Here is a 12,708-nt window from a genome sequence, read left to right as displayed (position 1 = left end):
AAGTGTACAAAATATATGAACATTCCTGACACATGAAGTAAAGAACCAGTGGCCTTGTCCATCATGATCACAGACAGTGAAGCACCCAGTGGATTTGCCATTATACTATTCTAAGAATTGCTAGATGATAAAAGACCAAAAGCCATGTCCTTTATCTCTACCACTCTGGGTAGTCACATAATGTAACAATAATGGAGTTGTTGACTAAATTTAGCCATCAATCCTATCAGTTAGCCTATAACAGGTCCAGACATTTAATGAGGATATTTCTCAGTCATGGAGAGCTTTGAGAACCATGAATCCAAAGCCCATCTTTCCCCCTAAGCATGCTACACTTAGACATATCCTGTGTCAATTTACTCATATACCGTATCCCTAAATGTTATTTTCTAGAAGAAATCTATCTCCATTGTATTCCTCCATGTCAAAACAGCTTTATGTCCCAAATAATTATCACCTTCCGACGCTAACAGAAGTGTAGCTGGCAAGGGTGGCACAAAGGACAGCCAAGCTAAATAAAAATAATATTTTAAAAAGCCCTCTAGGGACAAGTCACTACTTTCTGGAGTGAAAATCCACAGCTCCATTGGCCCTCTTCAATCCCCAAGGTGACTGTCATGTCCTGACCATAAAACAGGTCACAAAAAAAGTTGTTCATAACATTAATTATCATGGCTGAGGTGAGAATCATTCATTTCAACATTGTACATCCAGGGATTTTACAATCTGCATTAACTTCATTGAGGAACATCATTATTCCAGATTTATTAATTAATTGAATTTAAATTCCTCCAGCTGCTGTAGTGGGATTGAACCCATGCCTCCTGAGCATTAGTCTGGACCTGCAGGTAACGACTCCAATAGCTTGAGTATTGCTGAAAAAAGAGACTTTTTTTGTCAAAGCTTTTTGTCTTGCACTCATCAGGGCAATTCACAAGGAAATACCGATGTCAGGGGAAACAACTTATTTATACTGTATGCGATGAGAGTGTTGATTGGTTGGCAAGTGGACTCTGATTGGTAGAGATGTTGCCATGGAGAATGCATCAGTTGATGGTGACTGACAGTTAACTGTCAAACATTGTTTGACGTTTAAACCAGGCAGCTTGATACTGATTGGTCAAGGCATTACCCTGGAAATGAACCAGCAAATGGTTGTCACTTATTTTGTTTAGCTGAAACAAGCACAATGTGTGTACATGTTATTTCTGTCTGCAAAGAACTGTGTCCTGTATATTAACATACATAGCTTCCAGTGCACATAAATGCGCAACACTGCGAGCCAACAGATGATCTTAAATTGGTTGTCAGCACAATTATTAGCACACTGGGGATTATTTAGCAAATGTTGTCCAGTTGCAGAATCACATCTAATGTTGGATACTGTGTTTTGAGTTTTAGCAAGCATAGGCTGGTTGGGTACAGTCTTACCTTGCCCATTGTGAACAGCTACTCCAGTAACATTGCCATTCTGCTACCATTCCCTGCATGGCCTCCTTCTCTGCTGTTATAGAGTTGATTTTCCAGGCAACTTTTCTTGGTGGAAACATTGAACTTTATTTACAAGACAGCAACAGCAACTACATGTACGCATCTAACTCTATAACTAAAGAAGAACTCTTCCCTAGATGTTCCTCACACTGCTCACTCATTTGTTTACACATATCATGTGATCTTACATCACTGGATTGTTCTTAAAGCTACCGTTCTGCATTTATCAAAACCACCATTACTACATTCCTCCCCTTTTAACTTTTCTGTACATTTTGTATTTACAAGGATATTTATCTCTTAACATTACACTATTTACACAGGTCATGAAATTACAAGTTCAATCTTTCAAGTGGTTCCCTGATCTATGTGGAACATCGTAGCTCTAAAACTTCTGATTCTTTGACAGGAACAACGTTCTCTGGAACCACATTAACATCAGGTACCTCATTAGGCACAGGCAGTTCACTGTCTGCCACTCTGACAGAGACATTGGGCATGTCTATCCTTGGTTGAGCAACTTCAACAGAAGTATAGTTTCAGCAATGGTTGCAGGTGGAACATCATTTTGTTGGGGTATCTCCTGTCTTCTTAAATGATCCATATGCTTGCGGGTGATCCGGCCCTCCACTTCCATGTAGTACAACAATGATCCAGTCACAGAGCTTACTTTATCAGGTAGCTACTCCAGTCCACCACCGTAATTCCTTACATGTGCTGTTTCTCCAACAGTAAACTGTTGCTCACGACAATCATTATTCACTTTTTGATTCCCTTGACTTTTCTCCACCTTCCCCTCAAAACTGGGAAGTCTTAAAAAACTGAGCTTAGTCTTGTTTGAAGATGGTATCTCATCAGTAATTCTACATCCTCTTCCTAGTGTCTTCTTCGTTCTATCATGGAATTTAGTCTCAACCTTCATTTTGACTTCATTGTCAGCCAGGATTTTCTCAGGTGTGAAATCTCAATTTGTCTTAGTTCAGTAGTTGAGCTACCAATGACTTCATTATCTACTCGCATCTTGGAAAGTTCTACGACTTTTGCTTTCAAAGTCTCTTTAGCTTCATTCAGCTGATTCTTCAGCTCTTCTGTCTCTTTCTTGCATCTGTTGGCTTCCTCCTAGAACCTTGAACATTGCTGCATTTTCTCTGCCAACCTGGTTCTTCAGTTTGTTCAGAGTGATGTTAAATTCTTCCTGTTTCTCTTCATAATTTTCCAGAGACACAAAATTTGACCTCAGGGATTCTTGTAGCGTGTGAAGGTCTTTCAACAGGTTTTCCTTTTCTTTGCAAAGCTCACTCATTTCACCTTGAATTCTGTCATTCAGCAGAGTCTGCTTGAGTTTCTTCTGCTGTCTTTCCATGTCGATGTTTAAGACAGTCTTCATTTCTTCAGGTTGCTGAATGGCTACACACTCCTTTTTCATCCTGTTGCTATCCTTGGACTCTCCAGGTTCTTTCTGAAGTATGTTGCTTTGTTCCTTTTCCAACTCAGGAACTCTTCCTGCTCCCTTTTGAAATCTCACTGGCCAATCAAGATTAACTTCCCTCAACCAATTTTGACCTAGAAGGCTTGGTCCTCTGCTTTCTACCACCATCACTGTAACTCTTTTGGAGTTAAACAATTAAACTAAATTAACAAAATAAGGGATAAAGCAAGCACAGCCCCTAATTCAGGTCAGCTGTAAAACCCAGGACAAAGTTTAAAGGAAACTTACAAACATTAAACCAAAATGGGATTAAAAGAGTCGATAAAACACCCCAGTCCCCGCAATGCCCACCGAGCATGGAAGGCCTCGAGAGTGCCAGCAGACACCACAATCTCCCTCTCCAGGAACATCCAGCCACGAACGTAGCCGCGAAAGAGGGACAAACAGTTGGGTGGGATGACTCCCTCGATCACCCGCTGCCTGGACTTGTTAATAGCCAACTTGGCCAGGCCCAGGAGCAGGTTCACAAGGAGGTCTTCCTCCTTCCCGGCCCCCCTCCGCACTGGGTGTCCATAGATCAGGAGCGTGGGGCTGAAGTGCAAACAAAACAGTAATAAAAGGTTTTTTAAGTAACTAAAAAGGGAGTGCAGCCTACCACACCCTGTATAAATATGGTCCATGGACTCCACAAGACCACAAAAAGGGCAGGTGTCCTGGGAGTCCGTGAACCTACACATTCTCCGGTTGTAGGGGACTGCTGCATGCAACACGCTCCACCCCAACCATCACTGTAGTTGTGCTGTTTGGTGTCTATAATAAACAGGTACTCTGGTGATACCTTGTAGCTGGATTTCTTCACCTATGTACGTTTTCAACTTGGCGGAAGTTTGTTCCAAATTTAATTGTTGAGCACCTTTATTTAAATACCTGAAAGTGTGTCCTCTTAATACAGTGGTAGAAGCACTTGTGTCTACTTCCATTTTTAAGGGTTTACCATTCACTTGCAATGTGACAGTAATTGGCTCTGTCTTCCCAACCATCATGTTGAAAAAGGAATAAATGTCAGAATTGGTTGTTTCTGGCTCTTCCACATTATATGCTTCATTGGAATTACTTTGTTGCCTGGCATTCTGTTTTAATCTCACTTTGCAATGTTTCAATATGTGTCCACTCTTGTGACAAAAATAACACTCCATTTCTTTAAATTGCCAATCATTAGGAATATGATTGTTTCCACATCGATAAAAATTAGTTTTCCACTTTGCTGCTAAGCTGCTTCCTCTAAATTCTTGGTTAGTGGGGGCTGTTTCCCAGCTTTTCATGCCACTTTTGGCTGACTGTTCCTGCCCAACTAGGCAATTGGTGCCATTTTGAGCACCTTGAAGTGCTTGTGGATCCCTTATAGCACTTTCCATCACAAGCGCTATTTCTAACACTTTCTTAAAATCAATATCTACTTCAGCCAGCAATATTCACTGAATAGCATCCTCTTGCACACCACAGACCAAATAATCCCTGAGCATATCATTCAGAGTTTCACCGAAGTCACAATATTCCATTTGTTGTTTTAATTTCACCACATAGGTAGCAATGGTCTCTCCCGAGGCTCTATTCTATGAATTGAAGCTGAACCTCCGCATTGTGAGGGCTTGGGTTGGAAATGTCCCTTAAAAAGGTCTACTAATTCACTGAAGGTCTTCAAATCAGGGCCACTGGGGGCCGTCAAGCTTTAAATTAAACTGTAGGTTTTGCTCCCACACGTACTCAAGAGAATCGCTCTCCTCCTTTCCTCCCCCATGATTTCATTGGCTTGAAGGTTGAGCATAAGATGTTCTATACATTGAGACCAGTTGTCTGTGGCTGGCTCAAAGGGATTGATTCTGCAAAACTGTGGCATCTCAGATGAGTATATCTCCCTTTCTTTTTGATTATCTTAGGTAATCATAATCACTGGGCAAGGGATAGCACTTGACCTGATTTACCCTCATCGCCAGTTTGTTATAGGGTTAATTTTCCAGGCAACTTTTCTTGGTGGAAACATTGAACTTTATTTACAAGGCAACAGCAGCAACCACATGTGTGCATCCATCTCTACAACTAAAGAACTCTCCCCTAGAAGTTCCCCGCACTTCTCACTCATTGGTTTACACAGATCATGTGATTTTACAACATCAGGTTATTCTTAAAAGCTACAATCCTGCATTTATCAAAACTATAATTACTACATGTACAATTCCTTTCCATGATTCTAAAATCAGTACAAACCTCAGGATAGATGTACAAGCAGACTTCAGCTTGTCAACCACCGCAGCCTTCTGCAAAGTGCCACCATTTATTTTTAGAGCAGAGGCACTTGTGATGCAGATCCCTGAGTTTTGTCCTGCAGTTTCAATATGCCATACATCACAAGGCTGAGTGGTTTCAGAAGGACCAAGGTTAATACACTTGATGCAAGTGAGGATTAAAATAAATTGCCGAGGAGGTAAAAAAAGAGTAAAAACTGGGAAATAGGAATACTGATGTGATCTGGCCTTGTATAGCTTAAAATAGAATGCCAGTAAAAATTGGGAAATAAGAGTACTTGTCCAAACTGTTTTTCCCTCCTGGGTGAGGCTTTATCCTAAATGGAACAGCTCACCCTTCCATCTTGTCTAGGTGACAGATGAAAACAGTCCTATGGGGGACGTTGCATGTGAAGGGGGCAAGGTGTGGCCAAGCGTTGCTGTTACAGACTCTCTTGTTGGAGATGGCCATTGCCTGGCACTTGTGTGGCGCGAATGTTACTTGCCACTTGTTAGTCCAAGCCTGAATGTTCTCCAGGTCTTGCTGCATATGTATACTGACTGCTTCAGTATCTAAGGTGCTGAACATTGTGCAATCATCAGTAAACATCAACACTTCTGACCTTTTAATGGATGTAAGGTCATTGATGAAGCAGCGGAAGATGGTGGGCAGGTTATTGCTGAGTAGATGCTGCTTGATAGCACAGTCGACTAGCCCTTCCATTCCTTTGCTGAAAGTAAACTGAAGGGGCAGTAATTAGCTGGGTTGGATTTGCCCTGCTCTTTGTGTACAGGACATACCTGGGAAGATGCCAATGTTGTAGATCTGCTGGAACAGCTTGGCTTGGGCCGTGCCTAGTTCTGGAACACAAGTCTTCAATACTATTGCCAGAATGTTGTCAGGGCCCATAGCCTTTACAGTATCCAGTGCTTTCAGTTATTTCTTGATATCACATGGAGTGACTCAAATTGGCTGAAGACTGGTATCTGTGATGCTGGGGACCGCAAGAGGAGGCCGAGATGGATCATCCACTTGGCACTTCTGGCTGAAGATGATAACAAATGCTTCAGCCTTATCTTTTGCGCTGAGTATGTTGGTCTCCCCCATCACTAAGGGGATTTGTGGAGCCTCCTCCTCCTCCTCCAGTTAGTTGTTTAATTGTTCACCACCATCCATGGCTGGATGTGGCATGACGATAGAGTTTAGACCTAATCCTTTGGTTGTTGGGTCACTTTGTCTCAGTCTGTAGTGGTGCTACTGGGCCACACTTTGTGATGGACATTGAAGTTACCCAGAGTACATTTCGTGCCCTTGCCTCCCTCAGTGCTTTCTCCAAGTAGCATTCAACAATGGAGGTGTACTGATTCAACAGCTGGGAGGGGGTATATTACTGTACACTACTGTGCCATCACCTCTGGTGGGTCTGTCGTGGCAGTGGGACAAGACAGGTTTGGTGATGGTGGTGTCTGGGACATTGTCTGTGAGGTATGATTGCATGAGTATTACTATGTCAGGCTGTTGCTTAACTTGTGTGTGGGACAGCTTTCCCAATTTTAGCAGTTTGTTAGTAAGGGAGGACTTTGCAGGGTCAACAGGTCTAGGTGTGCCATTGTCGTTTCCAGTGCCTAGGTCGATGCCGTGTGGTCCATCCACTTTCACTCCTTAATGCAATTGAATGGCTTGCTAGGCTCTTTCAGAGGGCAGTTAAGAGTCAAGCACATTGTTGTGTGACTGGAGTCACATGTAGGCCAGACCAGGATGGAAGATTTCCTTCTCTAAAGGGGCATTAGCGAACCAGATGGATTTTTACGACAATCAACAATGGTTTCATGGTCATCATTACTGAGACTATCTTTCAATTCCGGAGTTGTTAATTGAATTTAAATTCCACCAGCTGCCATGGTGAGATTTGAACCCAAATCCCATGAAGATTGTATATACCCTACACTAAAGTAGCCCACAATACAAGTGATTTAGAGCTTCCATATTATACTTGCGTTCTGGACATACAAGGCAAGTGCCTGTACATGCTTATACTGTTGTGATTGTGCCAAGTCTCAGTATTCAATGTGATTTGTGAAGCCATTATTCATTGCCTAACTTTAGGCTACAACAGAGAGATGTGACTGTACAGTAGGGAATCCATGAGTACAGGAACTTGTCAGCTTATTGTACAATGCCAAAGCACATTACTTGCAAGTTCATCACTCATGCAACTATATGTATAAAGGGTCCAGGTTAACAATACTCGCAAAACCATTGACATAAGTGAGGCTCAGTGTCAATTTTGTCTAATTACACTGCCATGAAGTGCTTTGGGATGTTTTACTACATTAGAGGTGCTCTATAAAAGAAAGTTGTCGTTGTTTGAATGGATTTGGCTTAAAATGGTGATTTGTTGTTCAATCTGTTTTACTCAGATGCAAATACAATGGCTAATATGTTGAAAATGAACTGATCCTCCCTATTGTCCAATTTGGCTTAATAAATATGATCTCCTTCATTTAACCACACAAAAACTTAATCAAGCAACACAGTAAATCGCAAAATAATCTGAAGATCTCATTTATTCTATTATGTCCTGTTAGGGAGCTTAATTCAATAGATACCTACACCATTTGCATAAAATATTGCATTTCTGATTGATCCCCAGCAGTTTATTCATATATTTTACCAAAGGTCAATGTCCTCACCGACGCAATAATAATCCAATTCCTTGTTAACTTAATATAACCTGCAGTGTACTGAGGTTTTACTCACCTGGGTCTGCTGTTACTCTGAGGATTGTCAATGAGTATCCTCACTCTTTGGCTGTCCCTTCTTATTCTGTAACATTTTTACATGTCACAGAATGGCCCAGTCATGTCATGTCTATATTACTTGATAAAGGAGCACTTAATATACTCGTAAGTAAAACTGAAACCCGTAAGCTTAAAGGGGTAGAGGCGCATGAATATAAAATTGGCTAAGAGACAGAAAGCAGTGATTGTGATGAATGGTTGTTTTAAATTGTTTTAAATGTGGAGAGAAATATGCTGTGGTGTCCTCCAGAGGTCAGTATTGGGACTACGGTTTTTTTGATATATATTAATCACCTGAACTTGGAAATAGCATAGTAAAAGGCTATATCATTCCATAATTGTACAAAACAAACCAAAATGATCTACATTGTGGAAGCTTTTCTAAGATAAACACACAACCAAGATGAGATATGGGAGCAGACAAACAAATTTAGTAAAAGAAGTTCATATTACTTTATGTTGAAATAAAGAAAGAGAGAACTTTTATTTATGTAGTGGCTTGCAGATCACCTCAGGTCACCCCAAAGCTTACAGGCAATGAAGAACATTTGAAGCATTTTCACTGCTGTAATGTAGGAAAGACAGCAGCCAATTTGCGTAATGCAAACTCCCACAGACAGCAATGTGATAATAATCAGGTAGCATGAAATAAATTATGTGCTTTTGGTGTTAATTGAAAGATAAATGTTGGCCCTGACACCAGGAAAAATGCCCCTGCACTTCAATGAAATGATAATAGGAGTTGTGATCACCAGGTGGGGAAGGGTTGAATGGATCCCCTCTTTTCCCTCTCCTAATTTGACTGCAACAGGTTTTTTTTTGTTTGAAAACGTTATACTTAACAATTCAGTGAGTTCTTAATGGTTTCCGCACTGCAATCATGAAAGAGCCAATAGGACAGGTTTTCTTGAGTTTAACAAAGAAAGAGGTTAACTTTATTATACTTAAACCAATCTAAGTAAAATAATATAACACGCACTGACTTCCGCACACAGACACACACACACAAACAAACACACACATTCAAAATTCAAGCACACACAAATACAGATTACAGAGTGGAGAAGGATAAGTTGGCCAAATTAAAGTCCATGAAAGTTAAAAGGAATTCACAGTCTGTAGTTTGGTGACTCGGCTGGCTTTGGGCTGAATCCGGTGGACTTGCGGCTTTCACTCTGTGTTTTTCTGCTTTCAGCCCTAGGCGGTTTAGGACTGTAGATTGATGGTCTATCTGTTGTTCTGGAGAGAGAGCTGTGTTGTTAAGTTCTTTCTTTAAAATCTCTGTCTGCTGCACGTAGAGAAACTGTCAAATAATAGCAGACAGGGCCCAAGAGCTTGCAAGTTGGGTGGAGAGAGAGAGAGAGAGAGGAAGGACCTCTCTCCACTTCTCAGCTGCTTGTTCTCAGTGTTGCTAAGAAAATATGTGCTTAAAACATACAAAGGGTTGGCTTATCATGTGACTGCCCTCTCCAGCTGACCAGTAATTCAATATGATCACGTATTGCAATTGTAACTTGATTAGGTGAGAATTCCCCCCTTATCCAAGGTCCCATAGTTCAAGTGATTAGGTTTTGTGGTCTGTCTCCGCCCAGCTGAGTACCTGGACATTGTGCTAATGGAATAGGAAATATGGCTCATTCATATTCCTCTGAGGTCATTGGCTTTGGTGAAATTTTGCAGACATGCCGTCTCAATCTCAATGGGGCTGGAAGGTGGAACATACAGTAATGTAAATTAGGTAGCCATCTTGGCTGTGAGCTCAAGTCACTTTAGTATGTGTTTTTAAAATGTCTTTTTTTGAAAGTGTAATTCATACTTCCAGCTGGTAGATTAAAAATCATTACTTGTCAAAGAGCACATCTTCATAACAGAGTATTCAGGCCTACTTCAGAGGGCAGTCAAGGCCTCAATTTAACATGTCATTGGGTTACATGTTGTTGAAAGCAAAATCAAAGTTAAAAAATAAAAGTAGGGAAAAGAGTAAATGGGAAAGGAGAAAAAATTGGGGAGGAAGACAGAAAAAGAACTAAAAGTTCTTGCATTCTTTGTTTTAAATGAAATGGCTTCAAAACGTTTATCCTGTTGTAGGGAATTAATTTTACAACAACAAAACTGCTTCTGAAATCTGAGTAGCTTAACTACTGTAGTATTTCTGTTTGTAGTAGTGCCATACTAAAAACATATCAAAATGAAGGCCAGGGAGACTTTAACTTCCCTGGAGTTACTATGAGGCAACTGACAGGAAACATAGAAAAGCACACAATGTCCTCTTTTTATTAGAAAGTGTAACATGTATACAAGGATAGAAATGTGTGTCATAATGGATAATGAGTTAAGAGTGATCCATCACTTCAATAGACAGTTACTTAACTTTGTAATTTCCCAATTATATAAAAGGATCCAGTGACAGTGCCATTGATTTATGATAACTCCTGGAATCCAGCTTGAGGTCATCCAAAACTCTGCAGCCCATAGCCTAACTCGCACAAAGTCCCATTCACTCATCATCCCTGTGCTTGCTGACCTACATTGGCTCCTGGTCTGGAAACACCACAATTTTAAAATTCTCATCCTTATTTTTAGATTTTCCTATAGCTGTAATTTCCTACAGCCATACAACCCTCCGAGATCCAGTGCCCCTCCAATTCTGGCCACGTATGTAATTCACTCCTCTAGGCTATGCCTTCAGTTGTCTAGGCTGCCAGCTCCGGAATTCCCTTCCTAAACTTCTCGGCCTCTCTACCTCTCCAGCTTTAACCACCTGCCCGAACACATCTTTATGTGGCTTTGCATCAAATTCTGTCTGGTAATGCTCCTGGGAAGCGTCGCAGGATGGTTGACTATGTTAAAAACACTATATGAATGCAAGTTGTTGATATGTGTGATGCCAGTTATTCACCTGGGGGTGCGGGGAAAGTTGTAAAACAAGAAAGGAGGAACAAGTAAGGTCATGAGAACTAAAATCAATATAAAATACTGCAAATGCTCAAAATATGAAATAAAAGCAGAAAATGCTTGAGAACGCTCAGCAGGTCAGGCAGCTTCTTTGGAGAGAGAAACAGAATTAACGTTTCAGGTCAATGACCTTTATCAGAATTCAGATTGTGAGAACTGCCTGAACACAGTCAACTTCAAAATGCTGGCCGAGTATAATGAGAGTTAGATGTTCAGGATTCAAAAACCAAGAAGCACTTTTGTACCAAAGGGTAGTGGAAATTTGGAATTTTCTCCCTCAAAAGGCAGTGGATTCTGGGAGTCAGTTAAAATGTTCAAGACTGAGATTGACACATTTATATTGGGGAAGGATTTCAAGGGATATTGATCAAAGACGAGTCATAGATGAGTTAAATGCAAAGGAACAGGAGTAGGCCATTCAATTATGTCACGGCTGATCTATCTACTCACCTTGGTTCCATATTCCTCAATGCACTTGCCTAACAAAAATCTATTTTAAAATTTATAATTGACCCCTCATCCTCAACAGATATTTTGGGACAGAGAGCGTAAATTTCCACTACCCTTTGTGTGAAGAAATTCTTGACATGTCCCTGAAGAGCCTAACTTTAATTTTAAGATTACGTCCCTAGTTGTGGATTCTTGTGCCAGAGGAAATAGTTTCTTTCTATCTATCCTATCAGCCCCTTTAATCATCCTAAACATCTCAATTAGACCACACCTTAATTTTCCATGCTCAAGGTAATACAACCTAGTCTATACAGCCTGTCCTCACAATGTAATCCCTTTTAAGCCACAATCTAACTTGAATGATGCAACAGGCTTGTGCCACTGCACTGCCTACTGCCCTCCTAATCCACCTCTGCTGCTGCTGCCTTGATTAAATAGCCATTGAATGTGATATAGACATCACCCTCGCCGCTGTAAATGCCGTTTTCCCTGTTCTCCTGGTAGAGACGCACCCAAACCTCATCTTTGTCGCTTAGGTCCAGCATAACACTCTGGCTCTGCATGATGCTGCGGTCACTGGGTTGAGCATACAGGATCACCACCTCCTCACCATTGCGCATGAGGTGGAGGTACGTTTCTTTAAAGTTCCAGGTGTGCACGTTGAGGTTAAAGAAATAGACCCCTGGGACGTAGCAGTAGAACTTGCCAGTGAACATATTGAAGTGGTGGTAAAGGTTGACAAACTCAGTGTCAAAAATCAGCTGCGTCTGGAGTTCTTTGCTCTGGACCCCCTTCCGGCGGCCGACCGAGAATGCTGCATAATGCTGCTTGCAGTTGTGCCCCGGAATGCCGGCTTGTCCTTTGTCTCCCTTGAGGCCAGTGGTACCACTGGAACCATTGGGTCCTGCTTTGCCTGTTTTTCCTGGCATTCCTCTCTCCCCTTTCTCTCCCTTGGAGCCTATATAGAGAGATTAACATTCAATGTTTTTTATTCATGCTTATTTTTTGGAGGTGTGAAAATTACGTAGAATTACATTGAACCTACAGCATAGAAACAGAACAACTGGCCTATCCTGGATTATACTCCACAAGGGCCAGCTGCCACCAGGACCTTATCTTTATATCAGCTATGTCTGCTGACACTACTATGGTGTGTATAATGGAAAAGATTATTCTCATCATTAGGAAATGGGAGAAAAATGCTTATCCGACATTTTTCCTTCATTGTATCATTTGATCCAGTATGCTGTAGACTCAGTCAAGCTCTCTACAAAGTGAGGAATAAGGGAGCAATCATAT

The 12,708-nt window shown here is 41.2% G+C and overlaps 1 protein-coding gene across 1 annotated transcript in view; it reads right to left on the bottom strand.

Annotated features, from left to right (window-relative positions):
- Nucleotides 1-10,260: 10,260 nt before the first annotated feature.
- The window catches only part of LOC121288310 (complement C1q tumor necrosis factor-related protein 1-like), a 37,030-nt gene continuing 34,582 nt past the window's right edge, over nucleotides 10,261-12,708 (bottom strand). Inside the window, exon 3 of the mRNA XM_041206844.1 lies at nucleotides 10,261-12,367. Coding sequence (XP_041062778.1) covers nucleotides 11,811-12,367 — 557 coding nt within the window. The 3' untranslated portion in view covers nucleotides 10,261-11,810. The remainder of the gene's footprint in view (nucleotides 12,368-12,708) is intronic.

Source organism: Carcharodon carcharias, chromosome 15 (assembly GCF_017639515.1).
Source record: "Carcharodon carcharias isolate sCarCar2 chromosome 15, sCarCar2.pri, whole genome shotgun sequence".
In the NCBI taxonomy this organism is placed as follows: Eukaryota; Metazoa; Chordata; class Chondrichthyes; order Lamniformes; family Lamnidae; genus Carcharodon; species Carcharodon carcharias.
The sequence above is the reverse complement of the archived record's forward strand: the minus strand, read 5'-3'. Positions and strand labels throughout refer to the sequence as shown.